The following is a 23,009-nucleotide window of genomic DNA, read 5'->3' as shown; positions in this document are numbered from 1 at the left end:
TGTCATTATTAGTATTTTTATAGTCCGTACTTTCCATTCATTGCTTCTTTATCAACTAAATCTGTCTTTACTGCATGAGAACGTTGAACGGAAACTACGAACTAGTCCCTTGTTTCCATTTATTGTTTTTTTTTTTTTTTTAACGTAGTACATCTCTGTTTCTTTTTAGATTTTTTGTGTACAATGTGGTTGGACAATGAGGTCACATGATTAAGGCATAGGACAGTAGGAAGTGTTCGTAATTGTACCAGGAGTAAAAGGGTTGCAGGGCCATAGAAGAAGGAACATTTTGAATTTTCTAGAGATACTGTCATTCTTTTTGTAATATTTTGTTCGAGTCCAACTGTCCGGAGTCGAATAGGTCAGGGGCAAATTGGTGGGGTCAAAGCATCATGTACCTCCACTTTTATCCGATCCCTCATCAAAAAACTAAAACCAACCACCCTTTCTGTTGACCTCCTTCCTGCAGAGTACCTACAAAAAGCTGATGACGCCATAGCATTCCCCATCTCTATCTTAATCAATAGAACACTAACTGATGGAACTATCCCCTCAGTCTAGAAACTGTCCCATGTTATCCCACTCCACAAAGGTGAAAGTTCAACAGAACTGTCCAACTACAGACCCATTGCCATTCTCTCACCATTAGCCAGATTAATGGAGAAGTGCGTTCATAAGCAGTTTATGGACTATCTCATTCAGAACGGTCTGCTTGCCAACTCTCAGCGTGGCTTTAGGCCACATCACAGTACCACCTCCGCCCTTCGTTCTTTTACAAATACCATATTCCAAAATAGGAACAACAACAGGCCATCTTCAGCCCTATTTCTAGACCTTTTGAAGGCCTTTGATATGGTCAACCACAAATTGCTCATCCATTCCCTAAAATCCATCTCCCTAGATAACCATGCTATTAAGTGGTTCCTGTCCTATCTGAATGGCAGACAATAGGCTGTATTATGGCAGGACAAACTGTCCACCTTCTACCTCTCACCCTTGGAGTCCCTCAGGGCTCTGTTCTAGGTCCTCTACTCTTTTCTGTCTTAATCAACAGTCTTCATACTACCATCCCTGATGCAACCTGCATTCAGTATGCAGATGGTTCTACCCTTATCTGTATTGCCTTCTCCCTTTTAGACCTGCAAACCTTAACACGAAACACATTTAACACAGTTGAAAATTGGCTCTCTAATTACTGTCTATTGTTAAATCCCAACAAAACTAAACTGCTCCTCTTTACCCCCACCAGTAGATCCACCCAATTTTTGGTACCTCTATCTCTCCAGATGACCATACTAAGCTTTTAGGAGTAATAGTGGACAATAATCTCAAATTTGATCTGCATATCAATCATCATCTTCATCATCTTTCGGCTTTTCCCGTTAGGGGTCGCCACAGCGGATCATCTCTTTCCATTTCTTCCTATCCTCTGCATCTTGCTCTGTCACTCCAACCGCCTGCATGTCCTCTCTCACCACGTCCATAAACCTTATCTTAGGCCTTCCTCTTTTCCTCTTACCTGGCAGCTCCATCCTTCGCATCTTTTTCCCAATATACCCATCATCCCTCCTCAGCACATGTCCAAACCAACACAATCTCGTCTCTCTTGCTTTGTCTCCAAACTGTCCAACATGAGCTGACCCTCTAATATACTGATTCCTAATCCTATCCATCCTAGTCACACCGAGCGCAAATCTTAACATCTTTAACTCTGCCACATCCAGCTCTGCCTCCTGCCTTTTTGTCAGGGCCATTGTCTCCAACCCCTACCCTCTCACTCTTACTGGTACCCGTCTGTCACAAATCACTCCTGACACTATTCTCCACCCATTCCACCCTGCCTGTACTCTCTTCTTCACCTCTTTTCCACATTCATCATTACTCTGAACTGTTGATCCCAAGTACTTATACTCGTCCACCTTTACCAACGCTACTCTCTGCATCCTCACCATTCCTCTACCCTCCCTCTCATTTACACACATATATTCTGTCTTAGCCCTGCTGACCTTCATTCCTCTGCTCTGTAGAGCATATCTCCACCTCTCCAGAGTCTCCTCAACCTGATTCCTACTCTCTTTACAGATCACAATGTTATCTGCAAACATCATAGTCCACGGGGCCTCCTGTCTGATCTCATCTGTCAACCTGTCCATCACCACTGCAAATAAGAAAGGACTCAGAGCTGATCCTTGATGTAATCCCACCTCCACCTTAAACGGATCTGTCACTCCCACTGCAGTCCTCACCACTGTCACACTACCCTCGTACATATCCTGTACCACTCTTACATACTTCTCTGCCACTCCTGACTTCCTCATACAATACCACAACTCTTCTCTAGGCACCCTGTCATATGCTTTCTCCAAGTCTACAAAGACACAATGCAACTCCTTCTGACCTTCTCTGTATTTCTCCAATAACACTCTCTGAGCAAACATTGCATCTGTAGTGCTCTTTCCTGGCATGAAACCATACTGCTGATCACTAATCATCACCTCCCTTCTTAACCTAGCTTCTACTACTCTTTCCCATAACTTCAAGCTGTGACTGATCAGTTTTATCCCTCTGTAGTTACTGCACCTCTGCACATCACCCTTATTCTTAAAGATAGGTACAAAAACACTTTTTCTCCACTCCTCAGGCATCCTCTGACTTTCCAAAATTTCATTAAACAATCTAGTTAAAAATTCCACTGCCATTTCTCTTAAGCACCTCCATGCTTCCATTGGGATGTCATCTGGGCCAACAGCCTTTCCATTCTTCATCCTCTTCATAGCTGTCCTTACTTCCTCCTTGCTAATGTTTCACTTCCTGATTCACTATCCCCACATCATCCAACCTTCTCTTTCTCCCATTCTCTTCATTCATCAGCCTCTCAAAATACTCTTTCCATCTACTCAACACACCCTCCTCTCTTGTGAGTACCTTTCCCTCACTATCCTTTATCACCCTTACTTGCTGCACATCTTTCCCAGCTCTGTCCCTCTGTCTAGCCAATCGGTACAGGTCCTTTTCTCCCTCTTTAGTGTCCAATCTCTCATACAACTCTCCATACACCTTATCCTTAGCTTTCGCCACCTCTCTCTTTGCCATGCGCCTCATCTCCTTATACTCATGTCTACTTACTTCATCTCTTTGACAATACCACTTCTTCGTAAGCCTCTTCCTCTGTATACTCTCCTGTACTTCCTCATTCCACCACCAGGTCTCCTTGTTCTCCTTCCTCTGTCCACATGTCACACCAAGCACCTTTCTAGCAGTCTCCCTTACTAGTTCTGCTGTAGTTACCCAGCTATTCGGTAACTCTCCACTGCCTCCCAGTGCCTGTCTTAACTCTTCCCTAAACTCCACTTCACAATCACCCTTTTTTAACTTCCACCATTTAATCCTTGGCACTGCTTTCACACTCCTCCTCCTCTTCTTGATCACCGATGTCATCCTACAGACCACCATTCTATGCTGCTTAACTACACTTTCCCCTGCCACCACTTTACAGTCTCCAATCTCCTTCAGACTGGCCCTCCTACATAGGATATAATCCACCTGTGTGCATCTTCCTCCACTCTTGTACATCACCCTATGCTCCTCCCTCTTCTTAAAATACGTATTCACCACAGCCATGTCCATCCTTTTCACAAAATCCACAATCATCTGACCTTCTGCATTCCTCTCCTTAACACCATACCTACCATCACTTCCTCATCCCCTCTGTTCACTTCACCAACATTCCCATTAAAGTCCGCTCCAATCACTAGTCTCTCACCCTTGGGTACACTCACCACAACTTCATCCAACTCGCTCCAAAATTTCTCTTTCTCATCCATCGCACACCCAACTTGTGGAGCATATGCACTAACAACATTCATCATTACACCATCAATTTCCAGCTTCATAAACATCACTCTGTCAGACACTCTCTTCACGTCTAAAACACTCTTGGCATATTGTTCCTTTAGTATAACCCCTACCCCATTTCTCTTGCCATCCACGCCACGATAGAACAATTTGAACCCGTTTCCTAAACACCTGGCCTTACTTGCCTTCCATCTGGTGTCTTGCACACACAATATATCAACCTTCCTTCTCTCCATCGTAGCAGTTAGCTCTCTTCCTATACCAGTCATACTGCCAACATTCAAAGTTCTTACCCTCACTGCTACACTCCTAACCTTCCTCCTCTCTTCCTGCCTTCGGTCATGCCTTCGCCCTCCTCTTCTCCTTCGGCCAACAGTAGCCCAATTTCCACCAGCACCCTGTTGGCTAACAGTACTGGCGGCGGTCGTTATTAACCCGGGCCTCGACCGATCCGGTATGGAAATAAGACATTTTTGCGCCATAAGTTATGTGGCAGAATTTTTACGCTGGATGCCCTTCCTGACACAACCCTCCCCATTTATCCGGGCTTGTGACCGGCACAAAGAAATGCACTGTCAATAAAACTATAAAAAACATTAATAAGAAGCCTGAATCATTATATAGAAGTAAACTTTTTTTCTAATTCCATTAGCTAGGACTGCAATCGCCCGCTTACGCCTACTCTCTACCCTTCTATATGCCTCCCCCATACTCTCTAATTTGAGCAAAACTAAACTTAGTAAGCTCTCACTGTTACAACCGTATTGCCAGATTTGCCATAGGCTCAACATAAAGGACACATCACCTGAATCATTATATAGAAGTAAACCTTTTTCTAATTCCATTAGCTAGGACTGCAATCGCCCGCTTACACCTACTCTCTACCCTTCTATATGCCTCCCCCATACTCTCTAATTTGAGCAAAATTGAACTTAGTAAGCTCTCACTGTTACAACCATATTGCCAGATTTGCCATAGGCTCAACATAAAGGACACATCACTGTCAAAACCTCAGTCTTCTCGGGTGGCTAGAACTGCCTAGCCTAATTCTGTTCAATCAGCTTATAATAGCATACAAAATTCTGTACCACCCCGAAAATACTTCAGCACTCAGAAATATCATAAAGACATACAGTAATTCAAGGTAACTATGATCATCCAATAAACTGTTAGTCCAAACCCACAAAGCCATTAACTCAGCCAGCGACTCCCTGTTTGCCAACGTCATTGGTAAAACTTGGAATTCCTTCCATCTAACCTTACCCTTGAACCTTCTTTAAGTCTCTTCAAAAAAGGCCTCAAACAGTATTTTAAAGAGCACTGGCTTTGTTCCTGTACTAACCCTGATTAATCGCTACTTATTCAAAGCCTTATTTAAATTTAATATTGTACACATCTCTTGCTCATAATAGCTTGCTGCAACCTGTTGTTTTTGTATGCTATTACACACTGTTTATATTGTGAGTACCTACTAGAGGGCTTTGTAAATATGCTTGACTCGTATCTGTTATGTTCTGTCTGTGTTATCCGGAGCTTTTCTCCCCAGGCCTCCACTTAAAATGGATATATATCCAGTAGGACTATCCCGGTCAACAAATGTAAAATAAATAAATAAATGGTTTACATTATTACAGAGTGATAACTCTAGATTTGATGAGTTTCTCTTTTAGTTTTTCCTTAATGGGTTGTCTGTGTGACCTTTCCACGTTGTGGTTTGTGTGTGTGTGTGTATCTATGTGCATAAACACACACACACACACACACACACGTGTAATATATATGTATATGCAATGTGTATGGTGTATGTTTAGTATCTCCTAATGCATGCATTTTTATTGTAATTCATATAGTAATGGAAAAAAGGTTGCAAGTTATTGTCTCTATTCACTTGCTCAAAAAAAAAAAAAAAAACAGGTGGGGTTGGGACATGACAGTAGTATTAGTATATTTAGGAATCTGCAGTGTTCGGTAGAGTAATATTTTCTAGCAGAAGAGTTGTGAAAGGTCAAGATAAACGTGATGACTGAGCAGGGTTATTTTATGTAGGAATAGTGGATACATGGAGCAGGCTCATTAAGAAGTTAGCTTGTTCAGAACAGTGGGATTTTATGCAATTTATGCTAGGAACATGAGACACCTGAATTGTCAACCAGTCCTTATTTACTGGCAGAGGAGATGTATGCTGTAATTTATGGGACGTGGTAGTTGATGTGTAGGAGATATTTACTGACGTGCAGTTATGAAACAAAATCCTAACTTACATTATAGTTGCACTTTGATGCATCAGTGAAACTGACCCTGTGTATGTTATCAGTCTAATTTGGTTTAACTTTCACTGAAAGAGCCTTTTTGAAATTTGAATATGAGGAAGGGCAAGGTAAACATTTCTAGCAAAAAACAGTTTAAGGCTTAGTTTAGTGGTTCTCATGGATACTTCTGAAATAGCCTGAACATTTTCTGAAATGAATCTGTAATTATTTATTTATTTATTTATTTTCAGGGCACAGACTATAATGAAGGCTCGTTTAAAAGGTGCTCAGACTGGCCGCAATCTTCTAAAGAAGAAATCTGATGCCCTTACTCTTCGATTCCGTCAGATTCTAAAGAAGATTATTGAGGTATTTTGTGTTTACCTGCAATTCTTAAGATGTTCTTCGTGTTTCACTGTTGCAGTCATAACTGTAGGGTGCTCCTGCCGGCAGGCAGCCCGAGGTCGGCCAGAATCCCAAAGTCTGGGTCCGGCGTCGGCTGTATAAGCCAGTATCCTGACGTCAGGACGCCTTGGTACATAGCCCTCAGCCGACACCATCTTCTCCAGTCTTTCTTGCCGTGCGGTGGAAAGCAGCTCGCAAAACGTTGGTTGGCGATTTTCGAACAGCGTATTTGGTTGTTGTCGGTCCGAAAGTTGTTACTTCTCTTCTCAAAGCTAAGTACCCGTAGAATCCTTTTCTTGTTCCTCCGATGTCAGAAAAAGTTAATAATTGTATAGCGTGTGGGAAACAAATACCTCATAAAGATTTCCACTCTTACTGTCTACCTTGCTTAGGCCCTGACCACGACGTTTCTTGTTGTCAGTTCTGTGCCAGGTTCAACTCTCGTACTATCAAGCGCAGGTACGATTGGGCTTTAAATTATTTTGGCAGACGCTTCAATTATAGAATGTCGTCGGATACTGCCGGAGTTCAAAAGAAGCGCAAAGACAAAGGCAGGCCTCTGAGGTCCAAACAGGACTCGTTGCAGCTGGAGCCAGCGTCCGGTTCGGCTGTCGTCAGTGAGGCGCTTTTGCAGCCCCTGTCGTCCGCCACTTCTGAACCGATGGCCGATACGGACTCCCATGGGGAGCCATCGAGGCCCACTATTTTAACTGCTGCAGGACCTTCGGACGTCGCTCCTTCAGATGGGTCCGGAACCGCTGTGCAGGTACCGGCTTCTGAGGGGGTTTTCAGGCCTACTCACATTACTATTTCAAAGGCAAAGGCAAAGACAAAGACTCCTACTAAGTCTAAAGTTCCAGCTCAAGCTGCTTCTGAATCCACTCCCAAGACACAAAAACAATTATTGAGGATGGCTGAAGATTTGCTTACAATGATTAGGGGTTCTCACCCCCCTCCTGAAAAAAGGCCTCGACAGGCTGTTACTCTGGATTCCTCTGACCAGGCTTCTGTATCTTCTGTTTCTTCCTCTGATCAGGATTATTCCTTTCCTCCTTATGAGGATTCGGATGCTGAGGATTCTTTGCCCTCGGCCTCTCCGCCTGAGGATTTTTCTTTTGGGGAAAAGTTGCATGAGATGAGGGAACATTTTCATTGGGAAGGACAGGAATATTCTGCTTCCAAAAAGAGGCTTAGAGAATTTCTTCTTCTTCCTCAGCATAGACCTTTAGCTATTCCTCCTGTCCTGGACATTGTAGATGATGCTTTTTCTGAGGCTAATTTGAATCCTGATTCCATGCCTTCTGCTCCTTCTAAGCCTGATAGATTTTATAGGGTTCCTGACTCTCATTTATTTTTATTTAAAAACCCTTCTGCAGATCCTGAAACTATTTCTCAGGGCTCTAAGGCTGCTAAGGTTGCTACTTCTAAAAATCCTATTCCCTCTGAGAAGGATTCTCGTGCTTTAGACAGGTGGGGGAAAAAGGTATATACTTCTGCTACCCTGTCTGTAAGGGCTTTAAATTGCCAGTTTCATATGTTTAAATATCAGCAATTTCTTTTGTCTGTTTTAAAGCAAAAGCTTGCTTCCCTTCCTGCTTGTGCAGAGGATAAGGAACTTCAGGATGTTTTGCATGCTACTGAACAGGTTAATAAGCATAGCTTACATTGTGGTTTTGATGCTTTGGATGCTTCCTGCAGGGCTGCTGCCTCTGGTACTGTGATTAGGAGACATGCCTGGCTTCGTGAACAAAGTTTACCTGAACAGGTTAAGGCTAAGTTATTAGATGCCCCTGTTCAACAGGATGTTCTTTTGGTTCTAAGGCTGAGGAAGTTATTAAAAGATGGAAGAAAAGGCAAAGTCCATGCAGACTGTAAAAGATTTCTTGCAGGTTCAGCCTCCTAGATTTTCCAGGAATTGGCCTTCTAAAATTGGTCCTTTCCCACGCCTGACAGGCCTCAAAGGGGAAGATATAGACGCTCAGAGGTCGTGGTCAAGGCCAGACCTCTTACAGATCTAGACAATGGACTGCTTCTTCACCTAGGAGGGAGAAGACAGATCCCAATCTCAAAGAAAGCAAACTCAATGACTCTCGGTTGGGCTTCAGGACCCTTTACCTGGACGCCTCTCGGAGGAAAACTGTCACTTTTTACAGAAATTGGACTCATATTACCCAGGACAGATGGGTATTGGACGTGATTTTAAAAGGTTACAAGTTCCACTTTCACACTTTGCCAAGGACTCACGGTTGGCCAGATCTGCCAAAACTTCAATGGTCAGAGGCCTTAACTCAAGTGGATGCTCTTCTGGCCATGAGAGCCATAGAGCCTGTTCCACTCTCGAAATGGGAAAAGGGTTTTATTCAAGGCTGTTTCTGGTTCCCAGAAAACAGAACTCATGGAGACCTATTCTGGACCTTTCTGTGTTAAACACCTTTTGGAAATTCCAAAGTTCAAGATGCTTACTCTACAACAGCTAATTCCAATGCTCTCAGGACCTGGATGGTGACATTGGACTTAAAGGAAGCCTATTTGCATATCCCTATCAGACAAGAACGCAGGAAATTCCTCAGGTTCAAGGCAGGTTCGAGGCACTTTCAATTCTCTGTTCTGCCCTTTGGTTTATCTACTGCCCAGAGTCTTCACCAAGTGCCTGGCACCAGTAGTGGCTTACTGCAGACTTCAGGGGATCCAGATTTACCCTATTTGGACGACTGCCTTATTCAGGCAGACAGCAAAGATCTTCTGCTTCAACATCTGGACTTTGTTCAACGTCTTCTCCTACTACTGGGATTCTCAGTGAACATAAAAGTCACATTTGATCCCTTCTCAACAAATGGTATTCTTGGGAGCCCTCTTAAATACAACCTTACAAAGGGCCTACCTCACTCCAGAAAAACAAACTCAGCTGGCTTCTACTTTCAACACCTTGGCAACTCTATCTCAGCTCACTGCAAGGAAATTCCTGCAGGCTCTGGGCTACATGGCTTCCTGCATTCTGTTGATTCCAAACGCAAGGCTTCACATGAGAAAGCTTCAATGGTATCTGAAAAGTGTATGGTCACAGCACTACCACGATCTGGATATTCTGATTCCTCTGATCCCCTGCCTCCAGAAGGAGTTCCTCTGGTGATCCAGGGCATGCACGTTAAAAGGAAAACCTTTCATCTCCCTCAGCCTACTCAAATCCTAACCACGGATGCCTCGGATTATGCTTGGGGAGCACACTTTCTAGACAATTGCCAGCAGGAACCTGGACAAAGGACCATCTTCACTGGCACATCAATCTGAAGGAAATGTTGGCAGTTCAACATGCCCTTTAGCCTTCAAAACCTTTACAACCAGGGCCTCTGCTAGACAGACAACACCACGGTCATGTGGTACATCAACAAGCAGGGGTTCTCATTCATACCCCTTTGCAGACTAGCTATGGGTTTATGGGACACAGCTCTAAATTTGAATCTGCATCTCCAGGCTCAATTCATTCCAGGGAAACAGAATCTCTTAGCAGACAGCCTGAGCAGAAACATTTCAGATCCTCACGAATGGATGCTAGACACCAACTTGTTCAACAGGATTACTGCAGTTTGGGGATGTCCCCAGATAGATCTGTTTGCATCCCATCTCAATCATCAGCTGCCTCGCTTTTGCACCAGGTCCTTCCACAAAACAGCATGGAGAGTGGATGCCCTGTCATTCAGCTGGAGAAGCCTGTCAGCATATGCCTTTCCTCCTCTTCCTCTACTGCCTCTGGTACTACTGAAGATAAAGCAGGACAAGCCCAAGTTCCTCATCTTGATTGCTCCAAATTGGCCTCGACAGTTTTGGTATCCAACCTTAAAGCTCCTGTTCTCGGGGCCTCCTTGGATTCTTCCTCTGAACCCTTCGCTTCTGTCCCAGCATCAGGGTCAGTTACTACATTCCAATCTCAAGACCCTTTGCTTGGCAGCTTGGCTCTTCAAAGAAATTTGATTTCCTCTAGTCTTCCCAAACAAGTTTTGGATGTTCTTTTGGAAGCTAGACAGCCTAGCACTAGGAAATCTTATGCCTCTAAATGGAAGAGGTTTTCTATTTGGATGCAGGACCGAGGCTCTGATCCTCAGGTTCCTGATCTCTCCTCTATTTTGCTTTACCTTTCGGAACTTTTATCTAAAGGACTTTCCTTTTCTTCCATTAAGATTCATGCTTCTGCTATCTCTGCACATTTCAGTTCTGATCCTCCTGTTTTTTCACATCCTTTGGTGAAGCAATTCTTGAGAGGGGCTAAAAATTTGCCTCCAAGGACCCTCCTGTCCCTGCCTGGGATCTTAATTATGTTTTAGAAAAACTTACTTTGCCTCCTTTTGAGCCTGCTGCATCTTCAGATATTAAATTTCTATCGTGGAAGACTGTTCTTTTGTTAGCTTTGACCTCTGCCAGAAGTGTCTCAGAGTTGCAATCTCTCATGGCTGTGGAACCATACCTTATTTTCCATCAGGACAGAGTATCCTTGAGGACCAATCCTACTTTCATGCCTAAGGTGATTTCGAAAGTGGCTTTGAATCAGACAATTCACCTTCCTACTTTCTTTCCAAATCCTCAAAATAAAGGGGAAAGGATTTTGCATTCATTGGATGTGCACAGACAGTTACGATTTTACTTGGACAAGACTAAAGATTTCAGAAAGTCTAACCAATTGTTTGATGTTAAGTTGTCTATCTCGCCTTCATTCTTGCTGGATGCTTTCGGAGCCGACCTGCCCGACTGCCACTCTAAAAGCTCGAGAGTTGGTTCCACCGCCCGAGGCTCCCCTTATATCCCACAATGCTAGGCGAGAGTTACCTCAGATCTCGCTTGCCACTACAGCTGAGGTTGGTTGTTTCTACCGTTCCTGGTGAGTACTATTTTCTTGTGAAAATTAGTCTTTAAAACCCCTTTAAGTTAATATTTTACTTAGTTAGTGTGTTAGAAAACTTTTATTCCCTACCTAAAATAATTTCCGCTTCTTTCCCCAAGAACCTTTGGTTCTTCCCTTGGGCCTATAGGCCTTCCCTTCCCTAGTGGAGTGTGTGTGTTTATTGTAGTTTTAAATTACTAGTATTACTACTAAATTTTTTGTGTTAACCTGACAGGGTATAACTTGTGTGTTTGTGTGTTGTGTACACCTGTCAGACAAAAATGTCTAAAGAAGCAAAGGTCTCGATTCAAGAAGTGTGATGCGTGCTGTCAGAAAATGTCTCTGACAGACGCCACACTTCTTGTGTCTATTGTCTGGGTTTGCACCTGCAGGACTCCTGTGCTGTGTGCCATGGCTTCAGCCCCAGGGTCCTGCAGGAAAGAAAAAATAAATTAATTCTTAGAGGCTTACTGAAGCCAGAGGATTCTCTGTCTGTTTCAACAGGGAAGCCCTAAGGCATCTAGGTCTCGGCTCCGACATCTGAGCCGAGACCTCAGGTTTCTCAACCTTTGCCTTTATCGGCTCGCTGGAGCCGATAAGTCTCAGTCCACAGTTTCTGTGGCTCCCTCGGCTCGGCGGAGCCGAGGTTATTGAAGTTCCGTGTCGGCTCCGACCAGACCTTCGGAGCCGACAACCAGGAAGAGGTCCAGGTCACCATCTCTTGGCTCCGTTCATTCGGCTCCAGGATCTCCCTGCTGTCTGAACGGAGCCAAAGGTCTCACTCCTCTAGGTCATCGAGGCTGTCGGATCATGACCTTCAGAGGGTAGTGAGTCGACTACTTAAGTCCGAGGCACTAGCCCAGATGCTTCAGAGCCCGACTCATCAGTCGATGCCTGCCCCGTCCATCAACATTTTCCTCCTTCGACTCTCTTGAGTTCGAGCCGGTCGCTGAACCGAGACTGTGATTACGCCGAAGCCGATACAATTGTCTTCGGCTCCGCCGGCTCCGCTTTCTTTGGAAGAATCTCGGCGCCGACTTCCTCCGGCTCCGGGGTGAGTGGCATCGACCCTTGTCCGACCCCCTCTCTCTCGGGCTTCGGGCGCTGGTGAGTTCGGCTCTGACATCGGCCTCGAGCCATCACTGTCGGTGCCAGGGGTTCTTAGCTCCTCGAGCGGGACCTCTGGCTCTGCCTGACAGGGGTGCATTCGAGGTCATGCGGAGTGTGTTAGAGCCTGGCTGTACTCCACAGTCAGCTCCGTCCGCCCCTCCCTCTATGCTGCCTCAGGGTAAGTCGACTCACTCCCTCATCCCGGACCGCAGAGAGCCAGCTCCTCAGGAGCCCCCTGTGGGGATTTCATCCTCTTCCGAGGCCTCTCCTGATTTGGCAGAAGAGCCCCCTCGGAAGAGGAAGTGTAAGAGGAAACACATTGACTCACCTGAGTCCATCACGTCAGACACAGATTTGGATGATTGAACACGCAGCTGGCTACCCTTAATTCCATATCCAACTCCTCCATGCGCCTCCTTTCTTACGCGGCTGATGGAGCGAGCAGAGCCGCAGGGACAGGTGTGGCCTTACGTAGGCACGCCTGGATGCGGCTATGCAATTTTGCGGACCCTTTCAAGACGTCTTTCACGAACTCCCCTTTTGATGGATCATCTCTCTTTGGTCCTCAAGTGAAAGAAACCCTGACTAGGTGCGAGACTGATGGCAAGACCCTTTCTGCCGCCGGAGTCCGTTTCGACTCCTTCCAAGCCTTACCCCAAAGGCCAGAAGGGTGGAAAGATGTGGTTCCGTAAACAATCTCAAGGGACTTCGCCTGACGCACAGAGTCGTTTTCCTACCAAAGGCAGAGGTGGGAATAACAATGGTAGACGTCGCCCTAGGGGCAGGGGGGTCCGCAAAACCAGGGCAATCGGGAAGCCTTCCCTGACAAGCCCTTTCAGCATCCCTGAGGTGTTGCCCGACTGCCCATCTTCGAGGCAGTCGGGGGAAGATTGTCACTGTACCCAGAAGCCTGGCTATCCCTGACTCAAGACAAATGGGTACAGTCCATCATTTCCGAAGGCTATTCTATCCCCTTTCTTCGCTTTCCAAATCAGTCAAAAAAATCCCTTCCAGATGTTCCACCCGCTCAAAGGGATCTAGCAGCTTTGGAAATTTCAAAACTGCTTGCAAAAAGAGCAATTCAGCCAGTGCCAGCAGACCAACAAGGATCTGGAATCTACTCAAGGTTCTTTTTAGTTCCAAAGAAAACAGGGGACTGGAGACCGATATTGATCTCAGTGTCTTGAACAAATCAGTCAAGAAAACAAGATTTCGGATGGTCACGCTGCAATCCATCCTTCCCCTTTGGGCAAAGGAAACTGGATGTGCTCTATAGACCTTCGGGATGCGTACTATCACATAAAATGAACAGACGCTCCAGAAGATTCCTCCGCTTCAGGCTGGGAACCAGTCATTTTCAGTTCAGGGCCCTGCCCTTTGGTCTCACCACTGCCCCGGTGTTTACCAAATGCATGGCAGTGGTAGCTTCTCACCTGAGACGACAAGGATTCCAGGTGTTTCCATATTTGGATGACTGGCTCCTCACAGCTCCCACCAAGCATCTCCTTCTGATGGCCAGAGATTATACTTTTCGCTTTGTCAAAACTGGGTATTTCAATAAATTGCGAAAAGTCTGTTTTGTCGCTTGTCGTACTATTACCTACATAGGCTAAATCTAGATACTATAAACATGTCTGCAAGGCTAACACACCAAAGGATATCAGACATTCACAAATTGGTATCACCCTTCTCAACAACAACAGAATCAAAGCCAGGTTAGTTCTAAAGGTGTTGGGAATTATGGCAGGCCATACCTCTCCTTCCATTAGCCAGATACCACATGGATCCTTCAGTGGATGCTTTTACTCAATGGTCATACCAGGAACTTCCAATGTCTCACACCATTGTGATCACGCGTGCAAAAGCATCTCATGTGGTGGATGTCTTCCCCAGCTCCTGTCGGAAGACCTTTGTTCCACCTCCTCCGGTTGCTACACTGACAACGGATGCCTCCCTGATCGGGTGGGGGGGGGCATTATCAGGGCAGGACAGTCCAGGGCACATGGCAACCAAACGAATGCCACTTGCACATAAATGTTCTGGAGATGAGAGCAGTGCTTTTAGCGTTGCAAGCCCTTCAAGACTCTCTTCCCTTGGGAACAATTGCAATCCAGACAGACAATATGTCTGTAGTGTGGTACATCAACAAACAAGGCGGAACCAGATCATACCCCTGTGTCGAGAAGCACTCAGACTGTGGCAATGGGATTTCTTCTCAGCGTTTTCTGATAGCAACGACATCCCCGGAAGTCCAATCATATTGCGGACAAGTTGAGCAGAGCTATTCTCATGCCTCACGAGTGGTCTCTGAAAGACTCTGTAGTGAGAGAAATTTTTCTCAAGTGGGGTCAGCCTTGCTGCGATCTTTTGCTACTCCCCAAAACAGCAAGTGCAGAGAATATTTCACTCTATTCCCTTTACCAGGCCAACCCAGCAGAGACGCTCTAGTCCAAGTTTGGCCCCCGGACTTCTGTATGCATTCCTCCTTTCCCACTGATCTCTCAAGTAATTCAGAAAGCTATCGCTCAGAAGGCCTCCTTGATCCTCATTGCTCCTTACTGGCCTCGACAAGTGTGGTTCCCCTTTCTACATCGTTTTCTCTTGGAGCGACCGTGGAATCTGGACCTAGTTCCAGATCTTTTGATCCATCAGTCGGGTCAGTTTCATCGCTCCCTCCCCTCTCTGAACCTCACTGCTTGGTTCCTTCAGTTCCAACCGTAGCCAGGCTTCCTCAATTATCTCACTCTGTTAGAGATATATTGATAGCTTCCCATAAATCTTCCACTCGAAAGATTTATTTGAGTAAGTGGAAACGCTTCCCATATTGGGCACAAGGAAAGGACATAGATCCTTTCACCGCTTCCATCCAACTAGTCCTTGAATTTCTAGCTGAACTCTTCCATGCAGGTTCATCTCCATCTACACTTAAGGTTCAATTGGCAGCTATTTCTAACTTCCATGTGGGTATTTCTGAATCTGCCCTAATGTCCCACAAACTTTGCAAAGCCTTTTGAAAGGAGTTTTTCTTCTCAGACCTCCTATAAGAAATCCTCCTTCTCCTTGGGACCTAAATTTAGTTCTTGCTTCTTTGATTCTTTCCCCTTTCGAACCTGCAGCTTCCTGTTCCTTGAAATTGTTATCATGGAAAACTCTTCTTCTGGTAGCTATTACATCAGCTAGAAGAGTTTCAGAGCTTCAAGCACTCAGTTGTCGCCCTCCTTATCTTTTGTTTCATAAAGACAGAGTATCCTTACGAACTAACCCGTCCTTTTGCCTAAGGTGGTCTCGACATCAAATCTAAACCAAAGCATTGACCTCCTGTCTTTTTCCAGAGTATTCCAATAGGTCTGAACAAAATTACACTGCCTGGATGTTCATCGTCAATTGAGGTACTACTTGGATAGAACAAAACAATTCAGAAAATCTGATCAGCTGTTTGTCTCCTATGGAAAGCAGAAAGGGACTTTCAGTTTCAAAGGTATCATTATCCAGATGGCTAACATCTTTGATTTCCCTGGTATATGAAATTAGACAACAAAAATTGCCTAATAAACCTAAAGCCCATTCCACCAGAGCTTTGGCTACTTCTTTAGCCTTCCAAGACAGACTGCCTATTGACACCATTTGTGCAGCGGCTACTTGGGCTACTCCTCACACTTTTATTTCTCATTATAAGTTGGTTTTAGCTTCTAGGCATAGAGCTAATTTTGGTTCCACTGTTCTCAGGAGTCTGTTCCGTTAGGCCACCCGGGACAAGGTGCTAGGGACGCGGTCCCATCCAGCAAGAATGAAGGCGAGATAGACAACTTAACATATAGAAGTTATGTTCTTACCATAACGTTCCATGTTAGTTGTCTTCTTCTCGCTTCTTCTTAAGGCCACCCTCCATCACCCTGGCCTGGACAGACCTAGAGGAGTTGTGATCGTGACCTCTCTTTCTACCACCTCTTTCTTAGGCATATGCTGTTGTGCATATTTCCTGGATCAGGATGTAGGTCACCCTTCTTCTTCCTGTTTTTAGAGGTGGACTCTGTTTTAGAATGATTCTGTTACTATTATAAGCTGGGGTTAGCTTACAAACGAGATCTGAGGTAACTCTCGCCTAGCATTGTGGGATATAAGGGGAGCCTCGAGCCGGTGGAACCAACTCGAGCTTTTAGAGTGGAGCCGAGGTCGGCTCCGAACCCATCCAGCAAGAAGAAGGCGAGAAGAAGACAACTAACATGGAACGTTATGGTAAGAACATAACTTCTATTTTCCTTTGCTTCCAGTTCTCTTGGAAAACCTATTTCTATACAAACTATTTCCAAATGGATTGCTTATGGAATCAGATTTTGTTACACTCATCATGGGAAACAGTTTCCAGGGACCATTAGAAGTCATTCTACTAGAGCAGCTGCTACTTCTACTGCTTTCCTCAGAGGAGTCCCTACCAAGGATATCTTGGAAGCTGCCACTTGGAGTTCTGTGCATACTTTTCCAAGCACTACAATCTCCCCTTGTTTTCTAAGTCTAGGGCAGGCTTTGCCTCTGCTGTCTTGCAGGGTATTCTTGCCTCCCCTTCTTCTATCTAAAGCCTCCTCCCTCTCTACACTGCTTTGGGATTCCACCCTACAGTTATGACTGCAACAGTGAAACACGAAGAACATAGTACAGTTGTGTACACCTACCATAAATGTAGATGTTCGAGTGTTCACTGTTGCAGTCGGGTTTCTCCCTCCTATCCCCTCTTTCTCTCATATTTGTGGTGTATTTGTGTTTCCTTGTTGGATTCATTTTTGATTTGTTGGGGGCTTCTGACATCTAGGGCAAGAAAGGCTGGAGAAGATGGCGTCAGCTGAGGGCTATGTACCAAGGCGTCCTGACGTCAGGATACTGGCTTATACAGCCGACGCCAGACCCAGACTTTGGGATTCTGGCCGACCTCGGGCTGCCTGCCGGCAGGAGCACCCTACAGATGTTCTTCATCTCACATTGCTGCAGTCCTTACACTTGGGTAGTCCGCTGTCCTCGGTCGGCCCGAATATCAAAGTATAAGGCTGACGCCGGGGCGCATTTGACTGACATCAGGACGTCAGGGTACAAATGCGCATGACCGACGTCATATCCTCAGTCTTTTTTGCCGCATGGTCCGATGCAGAAGCAGCATTGCAAGTGCCGGTTGGCGTTCTGAGATTTTTCGATTTAGAAGTTTCAGACCGAGTTCAAAGTTGGCTAAGTACCCCGTTGGGGAATATTTTAGTTTTTTCTTGCCTCAGTCATTTACCGGATGTCAATAATTGCATTTCTTGTGGGAAACAGATACCGCATAGAGATTATCATACTTTGTGTATTCCTTGCTTAGGGCCTGAGCACGACGTTGTTGGCTGCCGCTCTTGTGCTAGATTTAATAAACGCACTATAAAGAGAAGGTTGGATTGTGCAAGGTTAGTCTTTGGGAAGCGGTGCAACTATAAAATGCCGTCGGATGCTCCGACGCCCGCTTCTTCGAAGAAGCGCAAGGACAAGGCAGTTAAGCCTAGGCTAGAAGAACCATCTGTACCGGACGCCGGTTCTTTAGAGGTGTCGGTGGAGCCGGTGGCTCCACCGGAGGTTTCTTTGTGTTCCCAGGGTGAGACCTTATTATTGCAAGATGTGGCCTCTCAGGAGACAAGTCAGGCTGAGGGGGCTTCTAAGGTTACTATACTCCCTCCCTTCCTAAGGTGGCTAGGCCCTCTCCTTCTGTTTCAAAGGCTTCTCCCAGGGGCAGGCCAGGTTTGGCTTCAGTTGGTGTTACCCCTAGCTCTTCAGGTACTGTGCCCAAGAAGCATATGCTTAAAATGGCAGAAGATTTGATTACTTTAATTAGCGGTTCTATGCCCCCTCCTGATAAGAGACCTAGGGTGGAGCCTGAGCTGGGGGTTTTGTGCAGGCTTCAGATATTTCAGAGTCTTCGGCTGAAGACTTGCAGGAGTACTCTCCTTATTCCGATTCTGATGTGGATGATTCTACTCCTTCTGCTACTCCTCCTGAGGATTTTTCTTTTTCAGAAACTCTTCATGCCATGAGGGAGCATTTTAAGTGGGAAGGTCAGGACTTCTCTGATTCCAGGAAAAGGCTTGGGAATTTCTGTTTTTACCCCAGCATAGGCCTTTGGCTATACCTCCTGTTTTGGATGTAGTGGAAGATGTTTTTACAGAGGCTTCTCTTAATCCTGATTCTTTGCCTCCTGCTCCTGTTAAGCCAGATAGATATTACAGGGTGCCTGAAGCTCATAAGTATCTTTTTAAGAGTCCTAGGGCAGACCCAGAAACTGTTAGCCAGGGGCCTAAAGGTGTTAAGGCTTCTGTTGTTAAAAATCCGGTTCCTGCAGACAAGGAGGCTAGGGCCTTGGATAGATGGGGAAAGAAAGTCTATACTTCTTCCACTCTTGCTATGAGGGCTCTGAATTGCCAGTTTCACATGTTGAAATACCAAAACTATCTCCTTTCACAATTGAAGTCTAAGGTTGATGCTCTGGCAGTAGGTATTGATTGTAAAGAGTTGCAAGATTTAGTGCATGTTTCTGAACAGGTGGGTAAGCATTCTTTGCAATGTGGTTTTGATGCTGTACAGGCCTCGTCTAGGGTGGCTGCCACTGGGTCAGTTCTTCGAGGCACGCCTGGCTGAGGGATCAGAATTTGTCTGAACATCTTAAAACAAGGATTTTAGATGCTCCTTTACAATCTGACGTGTTGTTTGGTCCTCCTGTTGAGACAGTTTTAAAGAAAATGGAAGACAAGGCTAAGTCTATGCAGACTGTTAAAGATTTTTTGCAGGTCCAGCCTCCAAAGTTTAGTAGAAATTGGCCTACTAAGGGGTGGACGTATCCTTCTTATGATTCCCAGTCTAGGGGTAGATCTAGACGTGGTAAGGGCAGAGCTCAGGGCTCTTTCAGGCCTAGAACAGGAGTTCTCCTGCACAGGCTTGGGTGAGGGCAGGGGTCAGTCCTTTAAGCAGACCCAATGACCTACCTTTTCAGCTGCCAGAGCCTGCTCGTCTGGCAGCACCTTTGGGAGGAAGGTTGGCGCTTTTCAAAGAAAATTGGAGTTTAATTACCCAGGACAGATGGGTATTGGATATCATACACCACGGCTACAGGTTCTATTTCCATACCTTGCCTCCTTTCAAAGGCATGCCAGACGTTCCTCCTCCTCAACAAATAGAGGCTCACAAACAGGTTTCTCTGTTGCTCCAACTAGGGGCCATACAGCCGGTTCCTCTGCCAGAAGTGGGCCTAGGATTTTATTCTCGCCTGTTCCTAGTACCAAAGAAGGGGAACACGTGGAGACCAATTTTGGATTTATCTATCCTCAACACTTATCTGGACATTCCCAAGTTCAAAATGTTGACGTTACAGCAGCTTTTACCTCTGCTGGGCAAAGATCATTGGATGGTAACTTTGGATCTCAAGGAGGCTTACCTTCATGTTCCTATCAGACTAAGTTGCAGAAAGTATCTGTTTTCGAGCTGGGACTTCTCACTATCAGTTCTCTGCATTGCCCTTTGGCTTATCTACTGCCCAGAGTGTTCACGAAAGTTCTGGCTCCAGTGATAGCTTTCTTCAGACTAAAAGGAATACAGATCTATCCTTATTTGGACGACTGCCTAATTCTGGCTCAAGGAAGAAGGAAGCTTCTTCATCATTTGGAATATGTGATAGCAGTGCTAAGATGCCTAGGTATTCTGTGAGCGAAATAAAGTCCAGTCTAGTACCCTCTCAAGACATGTGCTTTCTGGGTGTGAGACTGAATACAGCATCCCAGATGGCCTTTTTAACCCCGGACAAACAAAAGAGTCTATCCCTTTACTTCCATCAACTATCTCATCAGTCCGGGCTGACTGCAAGGACAGTCCTTCAAGCCTTAGGGTTCATGGCATCTTGTATTCTGGTGCTTCCCAATGCCAAACTGCATATGAGGAAGCTACAATGGTATCTCAAAATGTATGGACACAGCACTGCCAGGATCTGGACACTGTCATTCAAATAATACCTTGCATTCAAAAGGAATTTTTGTGGTGGGCTCAGGAATGTCACCTAAACAAGGGACTCTCTGTGACCCGGCCAGAGGCGAGTCAGATTTTTACGACAGATGCCTCAGACAAAGCTTGGGGAGCTCATCTAAATGGAAAGTGGATACAAAACAAGTGGCCTGTCAGACTACAACATCTACATATCAACATGAAGGAGATGTTAGCAGTCCAGTTTGCGTTAATAGCTTTCCAGGAATTACTTCTTCCAGGACAGGTGTTGATTCTAACAGACAACACAACTGTCATGTGGTACATCAACAAGCAAGGGGAACTCATTCTTATCCTCTATGCAGGCAAGCAATGATTTTGTGGGAGACTGCTCTCAGTTTACAACTCAATCTTCAGGCAAGGTTTCTGCCAGGAGCACAGAACTCCTTAGCAGATGTGTTGAGCAGGCAATTATGGATCCCCACGAGTGGAAATTGGATCCTCATGTGTTTCAGAAATTGACAGTGTCATGGGGAACTCCAGACATAGATCTGTTCGCTTTTCCACTAAACCATCAGCTGCCAAAGTTTTGCACAAAAAGGTTTCATCCCACAGCTTGGAAAGTGGATGCTCTTTCTTTCAATTGGAGCAATCTTCATGTGTATGCCTTTCCACCTCTGCCTCTCCTCCTAAAGGTACTTCTAAAGGTCAGACAGGACAAGCCAAGGATGATTTTAATAGCTCCAGATTGGCCTCGACAGCACTGGTACCCATTACTGAGAAGTCTGGTACGGAAGCCTCCATGGCCTTTGCCGGTTCCACACCTGTTGTCACAGGAGGACAGCCATTTGCTCAATGTCAAACTTCACTCTCTTCACCTGACAGCCTGGCATATTCTGTTTTGAACCATAGAGGGTCTCAACTTCCACAACAAGTTTTGAATGTGATTTTGGAAGCTAGAAGGCCTAGCACAAGGAAAGTGTACGCAGATAAATGGAAGAGATTTTTATTTTGGAGTGCAGCAAAGATTTTGATGTTTCTGAGCCTAATTTGAGTGTGGCTCTTCAATATCTTACTGAGTTACTAGACAAAGGTTTGTCTTTCTCTTCTATTAAAGTTCATGCTGCAGCAATTTCTGCTCACTATGATTGCGACCCACCATTGTTTTCTCATCCTTTGTTCAAGCAATTTCTTAGAGGGGCAAAGAATATAAGACCCCCACGAAGAGCTCCTACTCCTGCTTGGGATCTCAATTTTGTGTTGGAGAAACTCACTCTACAACCTTTTGAGCCTGCAGCTACTGCTGAGTTGAAATATTTATCATGGAAGACTGCTTTTCTGTTGGCCATTACCTCTGCAAGAAGGGTTTCTGAATTACAGGCCCTCATGGCGGTTGAGCCTTTCTTGATTTTCCATAAGGATAGGGTATCATTACGCACTAATCCTTCCTTTATGCCTAAGGTGGTTTCTAGTGTGGCTTTAAACCAAACTATTCATTTGCCTACTTTTATGCAAATCCCCAAAATAAAGGGGAAAAGATTTTGCACACTTTAGATGTTCACAGGCAGTTGCGTTATTATTTGGACAGAACTAAAGGGTTCAGGCAGTCTCAGCAGTTGTTTGTTTCTTTTGCTTTGAGTTCTCAGGGCAAGCCTGTGTCAAAACAAACTATTTCTAAGTGGATTGGGTTTTGCATTTCTTTCTGTTATTCCCATCATGGCAAGGAGATTCCAGCTGGGATTAGGCCTCATTCCACTAGGGCTACTGCCACTTCAACAGCTTTTGAGGGGAGTGGCAACCAAGGATATTTTGGAGGCAGCTACTTGGAGTTCTGTGCATACTTTCTCTAGGCATTATCACCTGCCACTTTACTCTAAGTCCAGGGCTGGTTTTGCCACTGCTGTTTTGCAGGGCATTTTGGCAGCTCCTGCGTCCTTGTAGTTAGCCATCCTCCTTACCTCTGCTTTGGGATTCTACCCAAGTGCAAGGACTGCAGCAATGTGAGATGAAGAACATAGTACAGTTTTGTACCTACCATAAATGTAGATGTTCAAGATCCACATTGCTGCAGTCCAATTTACTCCCTCCTTCCCCTCTGTAGTTTGAGGTGGTTGTGTGGGTTGGGTTGTACATTTTGTATATTGTATATGTTGTACATATAGTTAGTGCAAGGGTGGTTGGTTGGTTGTTTGCTATCTTTTGGTTTTGACCTTTATTTTTTTGGGTCTTCTGACATCTGGGGCAAGAAAAGACTGAGGATATGACGTCGGTCATGCGCATTTGTACCCTGACGTCCTGATGTCAGTCAAATGCGCCCTGACCGACGTCAGCCTTATACTTTGATATTCGGGCCGACCGAGGACAGCGGACTACCCAAGTGTAAGGACTGCAGCAATGTGGATCTTCGAACATCTATATTTATGGTAGGTACAAAACTGTACTTTATGACTGCAACAGTGAAGACACTCGAACATCTACATTTATGGTAGGTGTACACAACTGTATTTTGTTTACCATTTGCTTGATTGAATTTCATC

The 23,009-nt window shown here is 45.2% G+C and overlaps 1 protein-coding gene across 1 annotated transcript in view; it reads left to right on the top strand.

Moving 5' to 3' along the window:
* The window catches only part of ATP6V1D (ATPase H+ transporting V1 subunit D), a 421,138-nt gene that overhangs the window by 108,049 nt on the left and 290,080 nt on the right, over nt 1-23,009 (top strand). Inside the window, exon 2 of the mRNA XM_044074025.1 lies at nt 6,356-6,473. Within this exon, the coding sequence (XP_043929960.1) occupies nt 6,356-6,473 (118 nt within the window). The remainder of the gene's footprint in view (nt 1-6,355; nt 6,474-23,009) is intronic.

Source organism: Protopterus annectens, chromosome 6.part0, assembly GCF_019279795.1.
Source record: "Protopterus annectens isolate FY-2018-M chromosome 6.part0, PAN1.0, whole genome shotgun sequence".
NCBI classification, from domain to species: Eukaryota; Metazoa; Chordata; order Ceratodontiformes; family Protopteridae; genus Protopterus; species Protopterus annectens.
This window is presented reverse-complemented; position numbering and strand designations above follow the sequence as displayed.